This window comes from Triticum aestivum, chromosome 6A, assembly GCF_018294505.1.
Source record: "Triticum aestivum cultivar Chinese Spring chromosome 6A, IWGSC CS RefSeq v2.1, whole genome shotgun sequence".
Lineage (NCBI taxonomy): Eukaryota > Viridiplantae > Streptophyta > Magnoliopsida > Poales > Poaceae > Triticum > Triticum aestivum.
Genome location: NC_057809.1, coordinates 618,484,522 through 618,510,997, shown reverse-complemented (window position 1 = coordinate 618,510,997; position 26,476 = coordinate 618,484,522). Strand labels below are relative to the sequence as shown.

At 45.4% G+C, this 26,476-nt stretch overlaps 2 protein-coding genes and 1 pseudogene across 4 annotated transcripts; 2 read left to right on the top strand and 1 right to left on the bottom strand.

Annotated features, from left to right (window-relative positions):
- Positions 1-1,481: 1,481 nt before the first annotated feature.
- On the top strand, positions 1,482-5,610 carry LOC123129861 (disease resistance protein RGA5-like). The gene is made up of 2 exons (XM_044549844.1): positions 1,482-2,299; positions 3,594-5,610. The coding sequence occupies exons 1-2, from the start codon at positions 1,482-1,484 to the stop codon at positions 5,608-5,610; spliced, it is 2,835 nt and encodes a 944-aa protein (XP_044405779.1).
- Positions 5,611-14,766: 9,156 nt separating this feature from the next.
- Positions 14,767-16,960, bottom strand: LOC123129167 (histone acetyltransferase HAC1). Of its 3 annotated transcripts, none has more exons than XM_044549398.1 (3): positions 16,460-16,960; positions 15,331-15,551; positions 14,767-15,219 (listed from the first exon to the last, which is right to left on the bottom strand). In XM_044549398.1, exons 1-3 carry the CDS (start codon positions 16,844-16,846, stop codon positions 15,147-15,149), a joined length of 681 nt encoding a protein of 226 aa, XP_044405333.1. In that variant the 5' UTR covers positions 16,847-16,960; the 3' UTR covers positions 14,767-15,146. The 3 variants fall into 3 exon arrangements, with proteins under 3 accessions (XP_044405333.1, XP_044405334.1, XP_044405332.1); XM_044549399.1 differs by having other exon boundaries at positions 15,394-15,551; XM_044549397.1 differs by having other exon boundaries at positions 14,767-15,551; positions 16,460-16,955.
- A 2,452-nt stretch (positions 16,961-19,412) lies between these two features.
- LOC123129860 (disease resistance protein RGA5-like) lies at positions 19,413-24,497 on the top strand (annotated as a pseudogene).
- Positions 24,498-26,476: the final 1,979 nt, after the last annotated feature.

The window sequence follows — 26,476 nt, the reverse complement described above, 5'->3', positions numbered from 1 at the left end:
GCAATGCCTAGGACCGTGCCACTGGCCATTGCCTTTTTTATTCTCTTTAGGGCGTGTTGAGATATGCCCTCAGCATAACCTTGTCGTACTTTGCATGTGTGCGTGTGTGCTGCGAACCTTTATGGTTCTGGTGAAACCTTTTTCGATGAAGTGGACTGACCAGGCAGTAGATTGGGCACTTGTCGAGGTCGGGCCTAGGGTCGTCGGAGCCCGAGTGGCATGGCACGCGCTTGACCTCCAGGATGAGCCGACGCAGCCTTTTGAGAAGATCCCCGAGTGGTGGTTCGGTCTCCATGGTATTTCGACGGGGCGATGCCGCTGAAGAGGCCACCATCACGACCACACAGATACTCCCGCGCCAAACGCCGATTTGATTGAGGATGGTACTTCTCTCGTCATGGTCGTTTTGTGTCCGTTTACCCCGAACGGACACCATGGAGTTGGCCTGAGGGAACACATCCCTCCTATGCCACGTGGAGTTGGGCCCACAGAGCAGAGAGACAGACATAGGATAAGGCCAAACAACGACGACCCGGCGACGACCTCTGCTTCTTTGTTTACGCGTTTTGGCGACGACTAGACCAGATAGATCCATCCATCCATCCATCCCCTTCTCGCTCGATCCACTCCACACTCTCTCGCCCACTGCTTGCCGGCGTCGAGCTTCATCGTCGGGCTACTCCGTCCGCGGTGCACGGCATCTCGATCCCGCTAGGTACGGCCCCGTCCCCTTCCCCACTGCGGCGCTTCCATCTCCACTCGTGCCGCCACCGTCGCCGCCTCGCATTGGCCTGCGCCGGCACGGGCTCGGTCCATAGCTCGTTCGGCGCACCAATTCTTCGGCTCACCTCCGTCAATCGATTCTCTTTCAGGGTTCAGATCGATGGCGCGGACAAGGGAGTAAAATTAATTACACTGTTCACCGTCGGTGCGCTCGACCCACAGAGCGAGCAGATAGAGCCAACTCTCAGCTGTTCACGTGTCGCCGGCGTCCGAGCTTCCCTGCCCTTGGCTTCTCCGTGGCCGGTCGTCCTGCACGGCCGATCGATCCCTCTCGGTACGACCCCGTTCCCTTCCCCACTCCGGGTGCTTCGATCTCCGGATCCTCCTGTGCCGGCGCGCATTGCCTGCTCCCATCCCGCACGGAGGTCGATCCCTAGCTTGTTCGGTACAGCAATGGCTTGGCTCACCGCCGTGAATCCATTCTTGCAGGGTTCAGATCCACGACGCGGAGAGAAAAATACGATTCACTGTTCACCGTCAGTGTACGCTCGACCGGCACCGCGAACCGAGCGGCGGCCAGATCCCAGCCACTTCGCGGCCGGATCCACCCAGCTAGGTATGTACGACCCCATCTTTGCAGGTGGTGTGCTTGGATTTGGGCCTAGTGGCTTACCTTCGATGATTTTATCCATCTTCAGGTTGTACATTCACGGCCTCCACTGCAAAATTGACTAGGCGAGCTCTCAGCTATCACGGCCATGGAGGCGGCTTTGGTGAGCGCGGCGACGGGGGTCCTCAAACCTGTCTTGGCGAAGCTGGCCACTCTGCTCGGCGACGAGTACAAGCGTTTCAAGGGAGTGCGCAAGGAGATCAGGTTCCTCATGGATGAACTTGACGCCATGCACGCCTTTCTCCTCAAAATGTCAGAGGACGAGGACCCTGATTTGCAAGATAAAGTTTGGGCAGCGGCGGTGAGGGAGCTCTCCTACGATATGGAGGACACCATAGACGACTTCATGCAAAACGTCGATGACAAAGACGCCAAGCCAGATGGCTTCATTGAGAAGATCAAGCACTCGCTAGGGAAGTTGGGGAAGATGAAGACTCGCCATCGGATTGGTAGCGAGATCCACGATATGAAGAAGCTAGTCATTGAGGTGGCCGATAGGAATGCAAGGTATAGGACTGGTGTGACTATCTCCAACTCCAAGAATGCGGCCGTTGACCCTCGAGCTCTTGCTATCTTTGAGCATGCCTCTAAGCTTGTGGGAATTGACGAGCCCAAGGCTGAGATAATCAAATTGTTGACTGAAGGCGCGTCAACAGATGAGCAACCGAAGCTGGTCTCCATCGTAGGATCTGGAGGAATGGGCAAGACAACTCTTGCAAACCAAGTGTATCAAGACCTCAAAGAGAAATTCGAGTGCAAGGCTTTCGTATCGGTGTCACGAAATCCTGACATGACGAGTATCTTGAGAACCATTCTTGATCAAGTTAGACAAGGTTGTACTAACACTGAAGCAGGGAGCATACAACAACTGATAAGCAAGATTAATGATTGCCTAGCAAATAAAAGGTACAATTTCTATTATATGTATACTTGTTCTCCTCGAACATATATCTAATTACAGATCAAAGAAATCTAATTAAGAAAGTTCTTTAGATATTTCACATGAAAATATTACCAATAATTTGTAAAGATCAAGTAGCCCTGTGCTAACATTCCCTCAGTATTTTATATACATGGAAAGATCATTTTTCTCCCTATACAATCGACTTGTCTCACTTTTCTTCCTAATTCTTTAGGGTTCTCAATCTCCCATGATGCCCTGAGCCATTTTGTTGGAGTGCTATACCTGTACCCCATGACTAGCTTTGGGCAGTGCTTTTGATAATAGATTGATGGCAATTTGCTAGTGTAGCATCTATACACCTTTTAACACCAGGATACTTACCTTACCATCTTATTCCTCCACCTTCTTCTATAACTCTTCCATCTTCAGAGCAGATCCTCCGTGCATCTATATGCATGTGCTCTCGTAGTCTCGTTTCTCCTGCTTCTCTCTTATCGCACCATCCAATGTTGTGATGTTGATCTGTAGAGTGCAGCTGCCATGAGATCTTGAGGCCTTAGCTACTGCTGTTGATATCCCATGAACATTTGCGTCACTAGCCATCCATATCGGAAAAATATAGTTTAGGGGTTTAGTGGGTCCATAAATCATTTAGAGGGGAAGTGTGGCAAACCAATACATTAGAGGGCAAATTAAGTACTACGTAGCTCTTCTTGATTCTACATCACCAGCTGTTTGGATCCACAACTAGCTAGATTCTTTGTTCTCCGCACATGATCACCTGATCCATGTCCTTTAAATTGATGTTAAGCACATATATAGGATATTCATCATAATGTTTCGGTACATCCCTTGTTTGAACTGCTGCGTGCTTGTCAACATTATTGATCACTCTTGATCCTTGTTTAAACTGTTGCTTATCACCTAGTTTTCTGTAATTTGCCAAACAAATTAGCATGGATCGGTGTACAAACATGAATTAAATCTGTAGAACATACCATATAACCAACGTCCAAAACAGCGCTTGGGATAAGTTTCTAATTTTGCATGTGCCTAGCTAGCGCCTATTTCGCTGACACATGCACCTAGCAGGATTAAGCGCTAGGCTATCTTTTGTTGCCTAGTGCCTAGGCACAATTGTCTTGGCGTGCTTTTTTTAAACAATGATTTTAGCAGGTGTAGCCTTCTTACATACTTCTTTTTTATGTTGTCATTGTGCTCAACTTTCTTTTTCTATGTTGTTGTACACTCTTAATATTGGAATCACACTGTTATCATATGTGAATCCATGTGTAGGTATTTCGTTGTCATTGATGATATATGGGATGAGGATGCATGGAATGCTATTAAGTTTGCATTCCCCATGAGTAGTCCTGGAAGTATCATAATCACCACTACTCGGATAAATGATGTTGCCAAATCATGTTGTTCACCATTCGATGGTGACATTTATAGTATCAGACCTCTTAATCCGGTGCATTCAAAAGAACTATTTCACCGAAGACTATTCGACTCCAAAGAACAATTCCCTTCACACCTTGCAAAAGTTTCTGATGAAATTTTGAAAAAATGTGATGGCTTACCTCTGGCAATCATTGCTATATCTGGCCTGTTGGCTAACAAAGAGAGAACAGAGGATCTATGGAATCAGGTGAAAGATTCAATTGGCCATGCACTCGAAAGAAATCCTACTGTTAAAGGGATGATGAAGATATTGTCACTGAGCTACTTTGATCTGCCTCCTCGTCTAAAAAGTTGCCTCTTGTATATGAGTATATTTTCGGAAGATTCTATTGTCAAGAGGCGGTGTTTGATAGGGAGATGGATTGGTGAAGGATTCATTCAAAACGAAGACAGATATACAGCACATGATATAGGGGAAAGGTGTTTTAATGACCTCCTCAATAGGGGTTTGATCCAACCCGCGAAGATAAATGAATATGGTCAGGTGAAGAGTTGTCGAGTTCATGACACAATTCTTGATTTCACCATATCCAAGTCGATGGAAGAGAACTTTGTTACTTTACTTGGTGTTCCCATTCTGAAGATTGCGACACAAAACAAAGTAATTCGTCGACTCTCTATGCAAAGCGTCAAGCAGGCAGATCGATACGGACCAACAACAGAGTTTCAGAAAAAGAAAGTAGCAACAACAGATCTAGTATTGTCTCATGCCCGATCACTTCATGTGTTTGGAGATTCCATGGAAATCCCTTCTTTGGAGGAGTTTAGACATCTGCGTGTTCTCGATTTGAGATATCAACCATTGGAAGACCATCAGCTTGAAAATGTAATGAAGTTGTTCCAGCTGAGATACCTGAACCTCCAAGAGACAGGAATAGGTAAACTCCCAGAAGAAATCGGACGATTAGGGTGCTTAGAGATGCTGAACCTAAGAAATAATGCCATGGAGGAGTTACCTGCATCAATTGTTAATCTCAGAAAATTGACGCATCTACTTGTTGACTTTGATGTTAAATTTCCTGATGGGATTGCAAAGATGCAAGCACTGGAGACACTAAAACATGTCAGTATCTACAAGCAGCCACTCGACTTCCAATGGGGCCTTGGACAGCTAAAGAACTTGAGGAACTTGAGGCTATTTGGCCACGTTGAGTTTGGCACTGAGGTCATGGAGGAGTGTCACAAAGCCATCCTCTCTTCCCTGCATAAACTAGGAACCCAGAACCTTCGCTCTCTGATTATTAGCGATGACTGTTACAACATGTGCCTCTTACAGGAACCTTTGAGCCTCGAAAAACTTATTGAGTGCTCTTTGGAAGTCCCGCAGGTTCCGACATGGGTGAGCTCCCTCAGAAACGTCCAACAGCTATGCCTTCATGTGGAGAGAGTCGAGCAGAATGATCTCTGCATCCTTGGAGCATTACCCACTCTGCTCATTCTGCATTTGTCAGAAGAAGAAGATTCAAAGGAAAAGCTCACAGTCGGTGGTGCGGTTGGGTTCCAATTCTTGCGGATTTTTATTTATATTGCAAGTTCTCACCCAGTAGATCTGAAGTTTGTGGCAGGATTCATGCCCAAGCTAGAGACACTTGTGCTTATGTCTTTGCGTGTACTTGAAGGCGACTCTCTGGACTTTGGAATCATCAAGAACCTCCCCTGTCTCAGTACTATCAAATGGGTAGTAGAGGGGGACAATGACATTGTTGAAGCTGCAAACACTGCCATGGAGAGAGCAGCCTGCGCACATCCCAACCACCCTACTGTACTCTTCACAGTTGATAGACTTCCCAGAGATGTCTGCTCTGGAAGGATTTACCGAACAAGCCAAAAACCAGGAACGAGGGAGTAGCCACTGCTCGTCGATCGTCTGGCCAGCGGATTCTCAAGTTTATGAGTGTTTAACTCAATCTTATGTTTTTCATGATACACCCGTACGCTGTATTTTCTCTATTGGATACGGCATTATGTATGACACCTATGTTTTCCATATCTTGCATTTGACCATAATTACTTGACAACATGTGGAGTCGTGTCATAAGCACTTATATTTTCTGTGGTTGTGCTTTCCCCCCATCATGCTTATGCAGTGCACTGTGGTGAATATCTCTTGAGCTTTGTACATACACCATCCAGGTTTTCATTCAGAAAATGTGTATGCTGTTTCTCAATAGGTACTTGCTCAAATCTGTCTTTGTTGTGGTTGCTGTGTCTCACAGCGTCCGCCTGCATGCTTCAGCCTTCAGTTGAAGATTAGTACAAACATGTGCGGTGCCGACAGTTGTTTGGATTGGATAATGCCATTGCATGCTTGGTTAATTATTACTGTATTTTCTTCAGCAAGGTCTTTGGCAAGATGGACATGGAGGAAACCCAGGTTTCAGTGCCACTGTCATTGGTTCCTGATGACCTGAAGTAAACAATTGATGAGCTCTTCTCGTTTTCTGAACGATTTTGGTGCTGACAAATATGCTTACAGCCTTCCACGGGTTGATATAAGAAAGCTACATAGTATTTCTGTTAAATCTTGATGTGACCAGTCATTGATTTGCAGTAGCGGATGATTATTGGTTGCTACTCCAGATGCACCAGCACGTAGCAGATGATCATTTATGTGTTCACGCTGATGTTTTGGACACTATGTCTTCTTCACTTCTTGAGTGGGGCTGCATCAACAAGAAGATGATGCTGATGGCGTTGGGCATCGAAAACTAGCCAAGAGCACAACAAGCGGCTGGTCTGGAGGCTGCAATGCCAAAAGTTCATCGCTGTTCCAGAGATCGATGTCTCGGTGGTTCACCGCTGTCTCCATTGGGTGTGCCTAAGCTTCAGTTGGCATTCCCTTTGTGCTTACTTTAGCGAGGTGGGAGGGAATCAACCGTGCCCTGCAGGTGCTTATTGTTGCTGAGATGCAAGCACTGGCACTGGTGCTGTTTTGAGATCGGCTACTGCCATGTGAGAAAGCTGATCAACATGTGTGACTGTAATGGCTCTCTCTATCTCTGTGTACACATTTGTATGTCACTTGGATTGTCCAGCTTGGTGCTGTTGGAAATGGAGAGGTTCTCTGTTTCCTCGACGAAGATGACGCTTGATGGATTTGGGCATTGAAATCGCTAGCAGCTGTTCTCCAAATCACTGCAGGATGGGTTTGGACTTTTGTATTAAAGTTTTGCCACCTCATAAATTTCCGTATAACACCAGCTACCAGCATTTTGAGCTACGACTCTGTAATGGCACCATTCAGGATGGACACGGTCCGGGCCGGTCCGGTCCTTCACCGAGCTGCCATTTGGACCGGCGGCCGGCGGTCCGGACCGGACCGGACGGACCAGCCTCGCGGTCCTGTTTCCAGGGACCGGATCGGCAGCAGCGAAGCTCGGGCCGGACCGAGTGGACCGACCAACCATCACCGGCGGCGACTTGCGCGGGTGCAGAGAGGAGGTGGGCGACGTGCGCAGGTGCCGTGGCGAGGTGGCAGACGTGCGCGAGAGCCGGCGGCGAGAGGTAGACGACGTGCCATTGGAAGTGCTGTTAGCCATGAGCGTGTGCATGTTTATCTCTTAGCAGTTTTATCTGTTGCATGCAAGCAATCTATCACGCGCATGTGCCCACGATTATGCATGTCTGGCCTTGCCGTGGATGAGTAGATAAAATTGGACGTGGAGTTAATTGCGGGATGGCACCCTAATTATCGGATCGTAGTTGTTTCTCCCGTTAGTTGCGAATAAAGGGAAACAGGAGCGTGGAGTAAGTCGTGGGATTGACACGACCGTGCTAGGGTAACTACTTTTACGGAGGGAGTACGTGGAAATAAGGAGAGAATGGATTGAAGAATCCTGGGCAATTATTCCCATATAGGTATAGCAACAAATTATCATGTGATTGCTCCGTGATTATTGGATCACCACTTTTCTCTCCGTCTCCTTCGGTCCGAGCGAGCGGACCGGGCTTTAACCGGACCGGACCGACGAATTTTCGGTCCATATTTCACGGACCGGACCGGCTATTTTTTTAAGCGGGCCAGGACCGAGCTGGGCGGGACCGAGCGGGCCACGAGCGGGCCGAAAAGCCCGCTCGTGTCGTCCACCCTGAGGCACCACTGACCGTATCATCACAATTGGTAGAAACAGAGTCCAACGGCTAAAATCAAACTCATTACCGAAAAAGGGTTTCCTCCCGCTTTGTATTCCAAAACAACCAACACCGATACAGGATCGCTGGGGCGAACAGCACAACAAGCCCAAAAGAAAAAGAAGAAGAAGCAAATGACAACAACGGCAGCTCGACAGAGCGTGGATGACCCGCCACCGCAACGCCCACCAGACACAAACCACTACAACCCGAGGCTCCGGACCACCGCGTACAAAACAGCACCTCCAAGAAGGAAAGCGACACCGACGACGCTGTTGTCCGGACATGTTCTAGGGTTTCCCCGGCACGCGGAGGGAGGTGGGGGATGGATATCACCGACACCCTCCAGGAAGGAATGGTGGCACCCGCAAGTGTCACCGCATCGGGCCGAAGACCGGCAAGGATTTCTCCCGAACTCCAATCCCCACCGCCTCACGGACCGGAGCCGACCAGCCAGACCGCCGCCCACCACCATGCGCCATCGCGGTTGCGCCGTCACCCATGCCGCCTCACTGCGAACACCAACACGAGGCCAATAGGACCGGGGAGAAGCGCCCCGCGGAGGGAGAAGCAGCACCGAAGCCGAACGGGAAGGAACCACCTCCACCGCCGTCGTGCGGGAGGCCAGAACCTCCGGCACCGTCACGGTAGCCGTCCGGACGCGGCAGCAGGGCATGCCAGGCCACCTGGATAAGGGTCTAAATGTACACCTGGATGCTCAGGTATAACATTTTGCCTTGTGTACAGCCTAGGATAATTTTCATTCCTTATTTCTCCTCCATAATTAATTTAGCCATTTCCATAATAACAAAAAAAATGATGAATGATGTGCTACTATTTCCTTGTGCAATGGTCCATGTTTCCACCGAGAAAGAAAAATTCTTGTTAACAGCAAAGCTAGACAACAGGGGACCTCGGTTGATTTTGGGATATGATGCTAATGGTATTAAGCATGGAAATCACTGCAACATGGCCTTGAATCTTGCCCTAAACTCAGTGATAAGTAAATGACATAATTTGTTTTTTTACCAAATTAAGTTTCACCGTCCATTTAATTTAAATCTGAAGGCGCCGTATAGTGGAATTTTAAGATAGACCTACGTTTGTCTTAGCAAGCGCTAAGAGATGTGATATGTCGCTCCTTCAATTTTGGCTCCTTGCATCACATTTATGTAGTGAAATGCTATGGATTTCCCTCTAGCTAGACCATCCAAGTTGCTGTTACAAAATATATATGATGTATTTACAAGTCATGTCTCAGTTCTCTTGTGGAGAGAATACTTCATCTTACAACGGCGTGAGTATTTTTCAGTTTGTTTTACAGAGAGTGTTTCCGCCAGAAGAACAAGTCCTTTTGCCAACCCTCCCGGATACTCCATCTACACTAGACGACTTTCACTCATCATGCTGCAACTTGCAAAGGGTGGTTGGACGTGTTATTGGTTTGGAAATGCACAGGTTGTTTCACGCGAGTGTGGTTTTTGTGCACCCATGATAGAAAACTTAGCAAAACATTTCAAAAAAATCTGAAATTTTTTGATGTTATTATGACCAAATGTTTTAGGTGCTTGCAAAATTTGGTAGCGAAATGATTCGAGGAGTTCTGTACAAAAAAAAGTTTGTGCTGAAAACATGCAAACAGTAACGTGGGTGCAGAGCATCATTTGTATTTCATTTTGTATGGAGATCATTTGATGTTGCAAGCTCTTAAAACATTTCCTCATAATCATATCCACGAAGTTTCAGAATATTTGGAATTTTTTAAAAATTTTCTTTCGAATTTACTGTTCACTCCACGGGTGCACCGAAGGTGGGTGCAGCCACTACCTTCCATGTTTCACGCAGCAGACAAAGTCCAGATCGACAAACCGTCTAGTTGATGCTTCACGATCATACAACCAACCTGCCTAAACTTTATATATGCATTGTTTTTGCTATTGATTAGCATAAATATGTCAATATATTCATAACTGGTCTACCAGACACGTATAATGACAATCAAGAATCAACAATTCAACATGGCTGGCTAAATCAACACGGTAGACGAGCTTAATTAACAATTTCAGGACAGCAAATTGTAGGACTTTGTTAAGCAAGTGGAGTGCTTATTTAATTAGCATGACGATGCATTTTTAATCTTTATCAGCAAGGAAATGCAGCTATGTGGCCGGTGTGGAAGAGCATGATCATCCGTTCAACTTGCGCGCTGCTACCCCATCCATCCCAGAAAAAATGAACTAGTGTTTTGAGCAGTTGAGCCTTGATCATAAGAGTTTTCGCACCTCAATGCTTGTATGGATCACAATGATGTAGAATTCGGAGGTTCCAAGCTTTGAGCAAGAAAGAGTTTCCGCACCAGCTTTGAATTTTCAGTGCCACGGATGCGAAAACGTTACTATCTTACGAGCTGAGCTGCAACCTGAAGGGGTCACTCATGGATTACATAGGCACTGGTTTGGAAATGAATCATTTCAGAAGAACAAGTCACGTATCAACTATGATTGTGACACTTGCATTGTAGGTTTACTATCAGACACGTTGCCAGCCCTGTTGTAGAAGTGACCTTCCCTGATGGTTCATCTGCAAAACCATGCTATGTATTTTTCTCAGTTTGTTTCTCGTAGAGCGTTAGTTGCAACAAACTTATGTTACTCACTTAAGTAACCTTATATCTCTAGAGTTTCGAATTTTGAAAGGCCACTTTGGCGGCTAGCTACTTTTATTTGCCAATGTCATGGAGCTGCATATTAACTATACACCATGTTATATAAACCTTCGTTCATTGTGCTGTTACTTACAGGGTGGATGGAGATGCTATATTGCTATTAGTTTGGTAGTGGACAAGTTGTATCTGTCAGCCGAATAATTATGTCCTTTGTCAACTATGCTGTTCATATAACTTTTTGATGCTTCACAACCACGCGTTTAGACTGCTAGTTACAGCAACATACCAATCTTAACCGGCCAGCTTGATCGCCCTAATACTAATCCTAATCAAACAAAACTAGCACACGGCTACACTTACCTAATCATAACTCTCACATGTGTGGATTATTCCAACACTACTGAAGAATGTAGACACATATCTTCAAAATTGCGGTCACCACAGATTTCTCACTATCGATGGGATTGTTGCATCCCACTGAGGGAGTAATCCGCATTAACTTGTACGCATCACCGAGTCAAACTGTCTTGCTTTACGATGTTCCCTATCGACAGCAATAGTCCTTTAGTTGGCCCCTCCTTTCTTGGTTTCCTATGTTCCCTAACGGTCTGGTGCTAAAGCTCAACCTATTCCTCCGGCAAAGGCAAGATAGGAAGCAAGCAGTTAAGGTTTCCGAAACCTGAAAGCAACCGAGCTAACAAACATTGAAGTAGATTTTTCTGGCTTGATAGCACCTAGAGTACCCGATATATCATTGTTAATTATCATCACCACTAACTGCAAAACATAAGGGTCGCGTCTTTCCAGCTAGAGATGAGTGAACTAACTGTAAAACAAATGTGTGCGTCTTTTGAGTCACTAATTAGCGCACCAACAACAAAAAGGTAAGCATGTGCCTTTCAGGTTGCCCAGATGCAGAGGCCGGGGGTACATCCTGCTTTAAAAAAATGTGCCTTTGGGGTAAGAAAAACTAGTTTCATGCAACTAGACTTGAGTAAGATGAACATGGTAATAAATCTGGTTAAGCTAAACGGTTGTAGTGAAATTAATCAGAAGTGATTAAGACAAAGTTTGAGTAGGCATCTAACAACGCGGCATGATTAAGCACTCATTGAATATAAGGCACTGCGTCCTCCGGGTCAGAGAGTTTTGCCTCGGGTAGTCCTGGCCATGGGAAGCCCGGCCCGGCCCGACGCTGCTCCCGGGCCGGGCTCGGGCCTGGCCCGGACCCGTCATTTTCACGCTTTTCTGAAGGGGTCCGGCTCGAGGCCCGGCGGGCTTTTACGCGTTCAGGTCGGGCTTGGGCCCAAAAAACAGGCCCGATGGCTGGGCCGGGCCTTGGCTTTTTGCCTCGGGCTTGGCTAGGCCTGGCCCGAGGTTTGGCCAGGTATAGTCCCGGGCAACGTGGGGTGGCGTGTGTTTGAACATATATGAGCTTGATGAATTATTGAGCAAGAACCAACTAGGCAGCAAAACTTTAGATGTGAACTAGATATGACCAATATATCATGGCCATCGAAAACATACAAAAATGACACTAAATGCGACCAATATATCATGGCCATCGAAAACATACAAAAATGACACTAAATGCACTTTCAAAAATATATGTCAGATGTAGAGTTCATTGACAGCTACACATACAGATCTGATGATGAAATAGTTGATCGAAAATGCTTCAAGAATTGATCTCAAAACCATTAACATTTAGCAGAGCCAGACTGAAAACTTCAACTCTTAAACAAAAGCCCAAGTTTTGCTAGTATCCATAGTAATTTTAAATTACTACTTGAGGAGATTTTTCTGGCTTGATACCACCAAGTGTACAAGATGTATCATCATTAATTATTACCACTAATTGCAAAAACTAAAGGCACCGCTTCATTCCTATTTCAAATGAATGCGCCAACTGACAAATACGAGATGTATCCACTTGATGCGTCTTTCAAATCACTAATTAGTGCGCTGACAACGAAAAATAAGAGCATGTTTTTTTCCAAAAAGGAGGTTGAAATCCCTGGCCTCTGCATCAATAGATGCACACAACCAACTTTATTAAATTATTCAACAAAGGTCTGATAAAGACATACATCAAACAACCCGAAGCCACTACACACACCTACAAACTCGACAACTGGGAATGCCCTCATGCCCCACCATCTAGAACCGGGGTCACCGCCGATGCACCCGCATGACGTATCAGGATCATACACCCGGTGCAGCAGACCCAAGGCGTACACCGCATGCACGAGCAGGGGCGGAGCCAGGATTTTGGTATAGGGGGGGCCTAGTCAAGTTCATAACTTTTTTTCTAGACAGAAAAGATAACTATCATCATACCATAATATGCGACATGGATATAGTTGTATGAGTTTGAATCTAACTCTACCATTGCCAATAAGATGACAAAAGGTTAATAATGAAGAGAACTTACCTTTTAATTTTTTTTCGACGTATATGATCATGCAATGCCGAAGAAAGTCTCCCAGTTGGCGTTAAAAGGATAGATTGATATTTAGAGTGTTTCAGGGCACTTCCTAGCTGATATGGTCCGTTAGATATATAAAAATATTGATATTCATCTTGCTTGTCCAGTGGCACCTCCCAATTTGACAGGTTTTTGCATGTTCTCCAACATCAACCATGTCCGGCATATCCTGATCGTTATTGTCAATTGGATTGGGATTTGTAACTTGCACATCAGCCTCATTAATAATTTTAGTAGGTTGAGAATTTTAAGCAACCAGCTTATAATCTTAATGGTGTTTTGCTCCTCATAGCTGCTGAATTGCAGTCTCGCAATAAGCTACTGTATATTGGACAAGTAGGACATAGAAAAATTTTGCATCACAAATAAGAACTAATGCAAGATAATTTGCATCATGATCATGATAATTTTTAGGACACATACAAGATAGAAATTCTTCATAGAATGATAGCATCACAAATCACAGAACCAAAACAAATAAACAACACAAATCTGGTGTATAAGTTCAACAACGATACAAGATGAGGAATTAGGGATTTAGATTAGTAGATGCATGGTGTGATGTACTGATGTGTCAAACCTTGGGTTCTTGGCAACTTCCCGCTGGTTGGATCCGGATGATTTGACAACTGAAGAAGGCTGCGTCGCACCGTCGCGGTATGAATAGGATCGGCAGAAGCAGGTCCGGGAGAGCGAGCAGAGGCGGCCGGGCGTGCGAGGGCAAGAACGGCAGTGACTACTTTCGCGTACTAACCAACATACAGGCTAATCACACGTGAGAACGTACCTAACGCCCAGGAGGCCAGGAGACAAGAGCCAATCGGCCTATCTGGCCACGCCCACTACTGGGCTTCACATGGGCCTTTTCCTTTCTTTCTTAAATTAGCGTTGAGATAGGGGGGGCCGAGTATGTATAAACCTGAGAAATACGTGCGTTCGTATCGCTAATTACGTTGCATCGCTCGATCGTTAGGGGGGGGGGGGGCAGGCCCCTGCTCGCCCCCCCCCCCCCCCCTGTCTCCGCCACTGTGCACGAGGCTCAGAAGCTGCCACCACCATCGAACTGCTGACCCATCTCCAGAAAAGGGATCCGCATAACCCTTGCCAGGCCGGCCGGCCGGCGATGCACATGAACAGAATGCATGAACTAGAGAAGGAGGATGAGCAGAATGCATGAACTGGAGGAGGAGGATGAGTGAGAGAGAAGCTGCTGGATGGAGAAAGGATGGGGAGAAAATGCAGAAGGTGGTGCAGGCTGCTGATTAACTCCTCTAAAACAATAATGTGGGATCAATACAATTATTGTGTGATGGGGCATACATACTTATTGTGTGGTGGGGCATTCTCACTTATTGACCGTGTTAGACATGGACTATACAACATTGATACACTGCCAAGAAATCAATATACATGGCCCGTTGTACAAATACTGCACTGATCTTTGTGCAGCGAACAGATGAGATACCATCCTCGCGTGGCTGCATGTCCACCCGTGATTTATCGCTTTTGGTGATCGTTTGGAAGAATCTGTAAGTTTTAGTAACCATTTTAAATCTGGTAGATTTCATTCATTTAATCAACCTGACACTATAATTTTTAGTAACCATTTTAAATCTGTTCCCTTCGTCCAAACTAGACGAGCATTTTCGCATTCAAAATTTCCAATGTGATGATCTGACTGGATCATGCATTTCCTGACAAGAAAGAAAGGGCACAGATGCTGGATTTGCTTACTTTGCTTTATACTTTTAACTAAACATAAAGATTGGACCTACAAAATGGGAGGGGGCAGAAATAAACAGGGCCCTGTGTGCACATCCCCATCTCCCTTTTTCTTCCTACTATACCCCTCCTGAGGTAACAAGAAACTAAATTGGAGGGGGAAACAAAACAGCTTAACCATTGTCTTTCAACAATAGACGACATGACGTCAACGAGATTGACCCTTCCTTCAGAAAAAAGGTAGGCTTCCGAGCCATACGTTAATCATCGGCGAAGAATGCCCAGCACCTTCTTCCATCTCCAGTTGAAAGATCCATCTAAACGTCTTGCCTAGATTCTCTAGTTCAACCATCCCAAGCTTCTGCTGCCCGTTGTGTAATCATTTCGTTAACAGCAGCCCTCTCCTGGATTCGGACTGCTGGTGCAACCTTCTAAGATGGTCTTTCAAATCCCTGTGTAGTTTCCAGAAGTGGTGGTCAGGTGTTACTCCAGATTGCAATACTGTACGCGCATGCAGAAGAGAGGTGGAGGTAGCAGGACAAATGATAGACGCGCCCATCCACCTGCACCTCGGCATACTGCATCCTGAATCTCTGCAAGCTTGGGCATGGAGCCGAATCATGTACCACACTTTTTTGCGCAGGGCACACCCTCCTGAAGCACGCCTTTTGCACTCCTTCGCATGCAGAAATAGTTCCTTGACCTTAAGGCAGTTAGGAAATTGGCAGCTACGAGAGCGACATGTCGAGGCATGTACCAGAAGATCGAGCATTATTTTCCTTAGCTGCAGGATCATTATAAAAAGAAAATTGCAATGTGATACTATTAAGCAAATGGATTGTAGATAGTGGAACACATAACTATTGAGTCTCTCCATACCAAAAAAACTGCAAATTGAAGCTGTCTTTGCACAATAACTACTTTACAAATTGCAACCGCAAAAATAAAAGATGCACTTGTTGATTATTTCCACAATATTGTGCATCACCTGATCATAAACACAGAGTATATATTGAACGTTTGAGAATGCTGAAAGAATGCTTATGCCTAAGCTGCAAATTGAAGCCGTCTTTGCACAATAACTACTTTACAAATTGCAGCCTCAAAAATCAAAGATGCACACGTTGATTGTTTCCACAATATTGTGTATCACCTGATCATAAGACAAAGAGTTTATGTTGAACGTTTGAGAATTCTGAAAGAGTGCTATGCCTTTCAATTTGTGAAGCTCCAGCTTAAGTTAATTGCAATGACTGGATACCAGCCTATTACATACAAATATTGAAGAATAATTGGACAGAATCACAATGGGCAGGCAGATCATGGTTCCATTTCCCAATTAGGGATGATACGGACCTATACAGCAATGGCACAAACTGGCCAATGCTAATCATATTCAGATCTATCCTGATAATTTGATGCATCCTTCAAGTACCTGTCTCAATAAGTGAAACTGACTGTATACTACCTTATCTAAAACTTAATAACCCAATTTATGCAACAGGATACCATTATTTACCATAGATTTAGGGGAAAAAAGTATTTAAGTTTGACAACTATCAAGTTTCTGACTATGAAGCACCACAGTTTTTTTGGCACCTCCTTTTTTTATTAGAATAAGCGGAAAAACACGACTTCAGCAATGGCAGGTCAGGAACAAATTATTAGTGCGAACCATCTAGAAGAGCTTACCTGCTGAACACGCAATTGCCGGGCGTCCTTGTTTTTGGCATCATGGTCGGCAGCAGATGGATGGTTTGTCAACTTCTGAGGATGATGCTGTGCAAGCTGCTGCTGCGTGCGCGCTCTGCTTGCCGCTGCTGCGTGCGCATGTTGCCGGCCGCCGCTGCTGCTTGCCCCTTTGCTGCCGGTTGGGAAGCTCTGTGGCCACCAGCTCGCGCCCGAAACCGCCGGGAGGCTCGGTGGCGTCGCCATGGCCTCCATCCCGCGTCCGAGCAGCCGTACGGGAGAAGCCGGTCGGAGGCTCGCGCCATCTCGCAGGCCAGCAGCAGGTGCTGCCTGAGCCCAACGCCACTTGCCATGGCCGCCATCTCCTTGGGTGCCTGAGCGCCTCGCCATGGTCGCCGCAAAGCTCCTCCTCAACGCGCTGCGTCGGAGCTCCTCAACCACGCCGGCAGCAAAGGACGACCATGGCGACTTTGGTGGCTGCTTTTAATTGGCGAGAAGGCTCTTATTGGCATGAAGTTATATCACCTTTCACTCGTCATCCTGCAAGTAGCAGGGGTGGACGTACACACGTTACTGGTTCGGAAATGCACTAGCTGTTTCCCTCAGCAGGACAAGAAGAACAAGTCTGATGGCCAAAACCCTTAGTTGATGCTTCACAATCATCCTGTATTTTTTGAGCCTGATTTGTTGAGTGTTAGGTAGAACCAACCTATCTAAACTATATCTGTGCATTTTTTTCCTATTGATCGGCACAGATATGTCAATATATTCATATTCATAACCGGTCTACCAGACACGCATGGTGACAGTCAATTAGCATTTTCAGGACAGCGAATGGTGAGACTTTGGCTATCAAGTGGCGTTACTTGTTTAATATGAATGATAACCCGTGTTTATCGTCAAGGAAATACAATTATGTGACCGGGGTGAGGCAACATGCATGAGCATCCATTCAACTTGCGCTTTTACCGCATCAATTACATAAACAAAACCTGAGCTGGGTTTGGAGTCTAGAGTTTCTGCCCCTGCTCAGGATGTTTCGTGCCGTGGACTCGAGCATGCTACTACTCCCTCCGTTCCTAAATATTTGTCTTTCTAGAGATTTCAAATGGTCACCACATACGGATGTACATAGACATATTTTAAAGTGTAGATTCACTCATTTTGCTCCGTATGTAGTCACCATTTGAAACCTCTAGAAAGACAAATATTTAGGAACGGAGGGAGTATATCTTACCAGCTGACAACGGTATGGGCTGCAACTTGAAGGGGTACATGCATGGATTACATGGCCACCGGTTTAGAAATGAATCACTACAAATGATTGAACAAGTTGTTTTCGTCAGAAGAACAAGTCACGTCTCAACTCTGTTTGTGGATACAACTTCACACAACCTTCCTTGGATAGTTCAGTTTGTGACACTTACATTATTGATTTATAATTGAACAAGTTGCTTCCGTCAGAAGAACATGTCTTTGTCAGCCCTGTTGTAGAAGTGGCCTTCCCGGATGCTTCATCTGCAAAACCATTCTATAGTATTTTTCTTAGTTCGTTTTTCGTAGACCGATAGTTGCAACAAACTTATGTTAATCACTTAAACCTTGTCTATATAGATTTGTTTTGAATGGGCGGCTACTTTTAGTTGCCAACGACGGGGTGCTGCAAATTAGCTATGCACCATATTATATGAACCTTCATTCGTCATGCTGCTACTTGCAGGGTATAGATGGAGATGCTATTGGCTTGGAAATGCACAAGTTGTATCAGTCAGCAGAACGAGTCCTTTGTCAACTCTGATGTCCACAAAACCTTTTGATGCTTCACAACCATGCGTGTAGAGTGCTCATTACAGGAGCAACAAACCTATCTTAACTATATCTATCCAATTTTTCAGATCGAGACTGGATCTGATAACGTCTATTCTTCTAAAAGATGTCAAATAGTTTTTTGACAAACATCACGTACAACTTAGACGCACACATTCACACCACCACATACACACACTAGCACACCGCCTACTAAACAACAAGAAGCAGATCTTCAAAATTGCTAATCACCACAGATGCCTCACTATTGATGGAACTTCGCTGCATCCCACCAAGGGAGTAATCCACATTAGTGAGACATCACGGCGTCAAACGGGCAGCCTAAGGTCGAGGGGAGCATCGTTTAACCTGCACATGACCTCGGGTCTATATGCGTCGTTGCACATTTCGATGCCTTTTGAACTTTATTATATTAACGACCAGTTGGAGACAGTGCATGCAACCCGGCATCCTTTTCCCCTTCTTCAAGGCCAATTAGCATCTAAAGCTAATTAACAGTTAAAACTACTATAGTGATCGGGTTGAGAGAAGTCTTGTGTGAGCAACATGGGGCGCACGCGGAGTATTCTTTTCCCCCCTTCTTCGATGTAATTTCGGGATGATAAAATTATTGCTTGAGCAATGATTGCGATAAAAATGCATGGTGGTTCTTGGAAATTGTTGTTGCTTATTTGATAACAGTCTATTGGCCGGAGTGTCTCCACGGCAAACAACGACGACCCAGTAACGACCCCCTTCTCCCTAACATAACTCCACTCTCGTGCCATTGCGAAATCCTCACTCCGCCTCTCATCTCACCACATGCGTAGTCGTCCCTCTGAGCTGCTAGGTTCCAATGCCGCCACAGTCCAGTTTCTGTCCGGCCATCCTCCACAGCTTGATTGATCCTGACCGGTAGGTACGACCCCATCTCCTCTTGCATGTCATGCTTGCATCTACTCAAGCCTACCTCGTATGCCGCCACGCCTCATGTTGGCTTGTGCCGGCACGTGTGTTGAGGGACTGGGTGTTCTGTCTGGCTTTGATTAATTCCCTTTTCAGGGTTTAGATTGATGACACAAATCTAGTTATTGTTCTCATTGCATTCCACCGCTTACCCACACAAGATTAACTAAACCGGCACACGGCCATGGAGGGGCTTTTGGTGAGTGTAGCGACGGGGGCCCTCAACTCCGTTGTGGAGAAGCTAGGCACTCTGCTGGTCGACCAATAAAAGCTGCAGAAGGGGGTGCGAGGTGAGATCAAATCTCTGACCAATGAACTAACATCCATGAACACCTTTCTCCTAAAGATGTCTAAGGAGGAGGATCCTGACCAGCAAGATAAGGTATGGATGTCCACGGTGCGGGAGCTCTCCTATGATATAGAGGACTCCATCGATGACTTCATGCAAGACGAAGACAACAAAGACGCAAAGCCAAATGTCTTGGGGAAGAGGAAGGCTCACCATCAGATGTTCCAAGATCTGAAAAAACAAGTCACTGAGGCGGGCGAAAGAAATGAAAGTACAACTTTTGACCCTAGAGCTCTTGCTATCTTTGAGCATGCCTCAAATCTTGTCGGAATTGATGAACCCAAGGTTGAGGTGATCAAATTATTGACCCAAGGAGATGGAGTTGCATCAATGCAACCGCACCAAGTGAAGATGGTATCAATTGTTGGACCTGGAGGTATGGGCAAGACAACTCTTGCAAACCAAGTGTATAGAGAGCTCAAATGGTGGTTCAATTGTGACACCCCAAAAATTTGGCCTTGTTTTAATGAATTAAAATTTTGTCAGGAATTAAAACTTTGAATTTCTGAGCTCCATTTTGATTTTTAATCATTTTCTTCCCTGTTGTGATGAGTTTTTCCCAAGGAGAAAACTTTTCAAATATGTTATTGGACTTATTTGATCTCTCAAGAGAAACTTTTCCTTATTTAATATAACTAATTAAATAATTAAGTTGCTTGATCTTTACTTTCTTGAAAATGGTTTTTCAAGGTTAAATGGCCATATTTGAACTACAACCATTTGATAAATTCACTTAAAATTCCCACAAAAATTTGGAGATGTCATGTGATGTTATTAAATAACTTTTGTGCAAAAACATCTTTATTTCATGAAATATTTTGAGCTCTGCACCCTTTTTTCTTCTCTGGTCCAGTGGGCAATTTTGCATTACAACCCATTTAAATATTTTCTTCTAGCCTCCACCAAAATTATGGGATGTTGGTAATAGCCTGTGATTCAACTTTATGCAAAAACCTGGTGTTGTTCTTTGAAAATTTTGAGTGAATCAGCATCATCTTCATTCTGGTCCAGCCCTCTGATTTCTACTGCAACCCTATTTATTTTTGCTCCAGTGACCTTGTGCTTTCACCTGCTTGTAGACCACCCTACCAAACCCCTAAGTCCAGGAGCATGCACCCTTTGGATCATTTTTGGTTCATGAAATGATGCCATTTATTCCCTGTCCAGAATTGAAGTTCAGCAAAACTTGCACTAACAAGTTGCTGCATTTGACAAACTAACCTCACCACTCTCTCTTTCATCTAAAGAGACTTCCATCTGGAGTTTTTGACCACTCCAAGACTTGCCTAAGTGCCCTTGACATTTTGTCAAACACCTTATGGGCATGATCTGTTTTGGCATGAATTTTTGGTTTGCACTGTGAACCTGATCCCCTGACCAAACCAGCTTGTCCACTGATCTCCTTGCAAGCCCAAACCTAGACCTGCTAACCCCCAGCTCCAACCGAGCCACCTAGCATGCCATGGCATTTCGCCGAGCATCTGGTGGGCGTGCGCTGGGCGCGCCCAGAGCGCGCAAATTGCAGCCGCGCACACGAGCCGCCGCGTCGCGCCCCTGTCTTGGCCCACACGGCAGCACCTCGCCACGCACTCCCCGCCTCGCCACAACACGCCAGCCCACCCTGGCGCCCTACAGCGCCACCGCCAAAGCACTTTTGGCGGCACGCCGGCGTCGGCAGTGCGCCTCTGCCACGGGCAGCGCCGCCCAAGCCTCTCCCGCTCGCCACCTGGCCCCTGGGAACAGCGCAAGCCTATCCCTTCGCTCGTCGGCTAGCTCCCGTCGTCGCCACGTCGCCATTGCTACAGAGAGGCGGTTCGCCGTCATCCTTATCGCCGGCCGCCTCGGAACCGACCTCCACCGCGTATATAAGGACCCCGGAGCTCAATCGAGACCGGGAGCAACCTCATATGATCCTCCTAGTGCTTCCTTGGCCAGTAGTCGAGAGAGGGAAGGCCTTCTTCCCCGAGTCCGGCCGGTTCGGCCGCCGCCAAGTTCCGGCCGATTCCGTCGCCACCAGTGCCTCTCCCTCTCCATTCTCTCCACCAAGAGCTCTCCCTCCCTCTCGTGAGTGCAACCCCACGCTCGATTTTGGTCAGAGACCACCGCAGCCCCAAACTCACTATCCACCCGAAGCCTCCTCCGCCGCGAAGCTCGCCGCCGGCAGCTCCCTCCGTCCCCACCGGCCTGGCGACCACCTGGAGGACCGCACTGGAGTGGCGGATCCATCCCCGCCCTCGGGGCCCCGCGAGGAGCCGCCAGTCGCCGACGACGATCGCCGGAGCCCCGCCTCCACTCGGAACAGAGGAAGAAGAGGGAGGGAGGAATAGTCAAACCTGACTAGTGGGCCCCCTGGACCCACTATCATTGACACACCGCGGCATCCACGTGTTTTAAGTCAAGACGTAATCCGCCCAGTACGTTTCCCCCGCTCCAAAAGCGTATTCCTCTCTGAAACGTTTTTCTTTTTCTGTCTTATTTAAATCAGTTTTTGACCAAAACTTTGACTGACTATATCTTTTTAATTATAAATCCAAATGAGTTGATTCTTTTTCCTACCTTCCTCAAATATTGTCTAGTTTATTTTAAGATTTATTTCAAAAAATTTCAAACAACTTTTTTGTGCTGCCTTGGATTTGTGTGTTAATTCAAAGATATTTTAAAATAGGATTTTTGGAGAGAGAGAAGAAACTTTCAAAAGTTTTGGAGAGCACCTCACCCCTCCACAACTTAAAGGCAAGCATTCTGAACCCTGGCATAATATTTTTGATGTGTTGGTTGACACGTTTATAACACCACCTTATTTCGGAGGCCTTGTTATTTCATGTGACATGATCATTTGCATGGAAGCATATTAGTGATTTCCTTGCTGTTGGAAATAAATATAATTGTGATGGTAATCATCCTCATGTGCCTTGCATGCATGCCGGAAAGGAATCCGGGAAAGCCTCGACCTTGGGTAGGCGTGAGCTTGTCGCCGGTCCCCGTCGGGACGGTTATGTCCGGTATGGCATGGTAAGGTATATTGAGTGGTGATTTTTGTTGGTTGAAATGTATTTGTTATACATGTCATGCAGGGAACTTATAAACCTCCTGAGTCGACCGCAGATCGAGTCTTGTTCCAGTAACCCCCATACTTGCCTCGTACTACCACTCGTCCCTGCCGCAGGTAGGGTACAGTTCAGTAAGTCGTCAACCCCTTTCCAGCACACACCGTACAGAGAGGCCATGGTGGAAGATATCGGTTGTAGCCGGTAGGCATGCCACCTGGTCGGGGGGCATGGGTGTTTCCGGTTGGGACCGAGAGGGGAGGCCACCCCTTAGAGCGCGCGATATAAATTTGATCCCATGCTACGCGAGGTTGTAGCCTCCCCACTTAGAGTTTTGCTTAACAAGTGTGGTGGGTGATTCCAGACACCGATGAGTTAAGCTGGTGTGTGCAAGTTAGGCGTGTTTTCAACTAAAAGACCGTAGACGGAATTAGTCCGATGGACTAAAGAAATCCGTTACTCGTGGGTAAAGAGTACACTCTCTGCAGAGATATTAAACCTATTTGAATAGCCGTGTCCATGGTTAAGGATTACAGTCTGGGATGGGTCAAGTGTTGGTCTTAGTGTCGGTCTTCGGAGGTGAAATTATTAAACCAAACTTGGATACCGACCGGTGACTTGTGAGGACCATGATTATTATTTTATGATGGACTAATCCGTTGCATTATTTGTATTGTCGAGTATCCTGGGATGGTTCTACCTCCTGGATATTCATTGTGATTATTTATTTTTAAGCCTTTTATGTGGTGTCGCTTAGACGCCCGACTGTGGCATTTCTTCTTAAGCCCTTTATGTGGTGTCGCTCAGACGCCCGACTGTGGCATTCCTTTTAAGCCCTTTATGTGGTGTCGCTTAGACGCCCGACTGTGGCATTTCTTCTTAAGCCCTTTATGTGGTGTCGCTCAGACGCCCGACTGTGGCATTTCTTTTAAACCCTTTATGTGGTGTCGCTTAGACGCCCGACTGTGGCATTTCTTCTTAAGCCCTTTATGTGGTGTCGCTCAGACGCCCGACTGTGGCATTTCTTTTAAGCCCTTTATGTGGTGTCGCTTAGACGCCCGACTGTGGCATTTCTTTTTAAGCCCTTTATGTGGTGTCGCTCAGACGCCCGACTGTGGCATTGCTTGTTATTTATTTACGTTGTAAGCCCTTTATGTGGTGTCGCACAGACGCCCGACTGCGGCATTTTACTCCCACTCCACTATTGCTTATTCATGTTGCATATAAATAACCTGCTTGCATGCATAAAAGATATTTTATCTGTGACTGACGATGTGATCATAGAATATTTCAGTGCATAATTATCAATTATATTATCCCAGTGTTCAAAATGTTTGCGAGTACATTCAAAGTACTCACTGGCTTGTCCCTGGCTATTGTCTTGGCCAGATTTCTGCATGGAAAGGAGCGTTGCGGTGACAGCCCCGGAAACTAAGCAACGGTGATAGCAGCCTCGCGAAGATAGGAGTTGACCTGGTCAGCTGTTCCTGTGGGAAATGGAGTCCCATAGACACTGATGACTCACAAACCGCTTCCGCCATCAACCACTAGAAACCTTTTCTTGTACTAATAGGCCACAATGGTCTTGTACTACACATTTTGTGTTTTTGCTTAGAATTTATGTATCAAGTTGGTGCCTCATCAGCTAACAGTAATCTTGGGGCTGGTGAGCACGACGGCCATTTTCTGGAAATCAGTGTCCGGAAAATCCGGTCGTGACATCAATTGTTGGGCTTTCATATCCGTGTCATGAAATCCAGACATGGTGAATATCTTCAGTGAAGCTAGTGGTCGAAGATATGCTAGCACGGAAGCAGGGAGTATACAACAAATCATCAGCAAAATCATTGAGTTCCTAGTCTACAAACGGTAAAATTTCTATTCCATGTCTACTTGTTCTCCTCAAGTATACTCCCTCCGTCTGGAAAATACTTGTCGGAGAAATGGATAAAAATGAATGTATCTAGAACTAAAATACGTCCAGATACATTCATTTCTCCGACAAGTATTTTTGGACGGAGGAAGTATATTTTGTATATAATCAATAGTGTTATGCACGCATTTGAGTGGCTAGACTTTTATTTATAATTATTATATTTGGTAACTACCCAACCCGGCTTGTCCTTGTCCTCCGCCCATGCTAGTTACTAGTGGCTGGGGCGCGCCCTTGGCGCGCCTCCTCTGCGTGATTGGGCGCACTAATCCAGCTGATGCACTTTGGATCAAATGAGGCGACCCTGTGAGGTGCCGGGTTGGTCAACGCCCATTCGGCTTGTCTTTTGGGTCATCACTAGGACATATGCAGATGCAAGTGACAAATAACATTATAAGCAGCTAAAATGCTCAGTCGGGCAGTAGGACTATGCTGAAGAAAGCATGTGTATCAGAAGTAGTAAAACATCGAAGTATGACATAATCATAAGAAACACACCAATATATCATGAAACTTTATTCTTTTAATAGAACCTGAACAACAGGGTAACATCGTGTATGGCTTCTACAATCTGATCCAAAAGGACCACTTGTAAATCATCATTGATGCTCCCTTGCATTTCCCATATTCTTGTAGTCCATACAATAAGTTTGTAGTGATAGGACTTATTATTTGTTATATCTTTCCACAGAGACTAATCCACTGATCTGGTCTTGTTCGCGATGATGAATACAAAAATGACAGCAAAGAAGCTTTGAGTCAGCCACCAAGTAAAATATTTTATGATTAACAGGAAAGCAACATTGGTTGGGACAAAATGAAAAATGCACAACTCCAATTATGTACCACAATTTTAAGGGAAACAATAGAATTTAGGAAATCCTAAATGGTCTAAAAATCAGTTGCAATTTTTTGGATACCAAGAAAAATAACAGTTACGAATCTACTAATCCTTTCGTTTTTTTCTGAATGTAAGTTAATCGGCAATCAACATCCATTTCTAAGCTAGTATTTGCTGAAAGAAAGTAGGGAAGCAGGTCACCTTCAAGTAGGTGCACTGGATGCTGTGCCCATAGAACAAAAATAATTTCATCTACCAGACGGCATACAGAAAATCAGCGCAAGCTACCATAGCTTGATTGCAACATCATATGTCATGCGATCTCATGTTAGGCTGATTACTTTTCAGAGCGACATGAATAAAACAGAAACGGAAACAGGAACACATAATTTTAATTTGTGACCTAAAGAATCAGATAGTCTTAAGAAATCTTTGATGATTTACTCCACAATCAAACACCAATATGGCATTCATCAGAACTCATATCCCAAAGTTTTAATATACTTGACAGATCGACATAGTAGAAAACCAAATTCGCACTATATTGATCATCCAAGGTGGAGAATGAATAAATGGACACTAACACTGAAGCGCTCTTAGTTGCCCCCAGCAAGAGCGAGAAAGCTTAATGTTGATCACCACAAATACACACCCTAGAAAGAAGTATCAGCAGCAGATTCTTGCAGATAATTAGAACTTCCAAAGTTTAACACAATATTGAGCAAGACTAAGGTAAAAGCAAGAAAGCTTAAAATTTGATCAGCACAATTACACAAAGAGGCGTATTTCAATCCAAAGAATAAACAAATGTTATCTTCTTCATTTGCTTATAGAAATTGAGGAACATGTTTGGAACTATTGGAAACAGAAAAAAAATTGAACTATATCCAGTTGAAAATAGGAGTACGGGGTAGCTTCCACAATTTTGTAAAGTTAAAAATATAGAAAGGGCCAGCCACCACTTGTATGTTACCTACCATTGAATAAATCTACAAGTTTTTAATATAAAAGGATCATGCACGTTTTCACACATCAGTATATATGGCCATATTTAACCAATCCTAATGCAAAGAGCATA

Excerpts from the sequence above, each read along its gene's own strand:
- LOC123129861 (XM_044549844.1), top strand. The coding sequence starts at position 1,482 with ATGGAGGCGGCTTTGGTGAGCGCGGCGACGGGGGTCCTCAAACCTGTC. Across the intron at positions 2,300-3,593 it reads GATTGCCTAGCAAATAAAAG|GTATTTCGTTGTCATTGATG; the intron begins GTACAATTTCTA and ends ATCCATGTGTAG.
- LOC123129167 (XM_044549397.1), bottom strand. The coding sequence starts at position 16,846 with ATGGCGAGGCGCTCAGGCACCCAAGGAGATGGCGGCCATGGCAAGTGG. Across the intron at positions 15,552-16,459 it reads GGCAATTGCGTGTTCAGCAG|CTAAGGAAAATAATGCTCGA; the intron begins GTAAGCTCTTCT and ends ATGATCCTGCAG.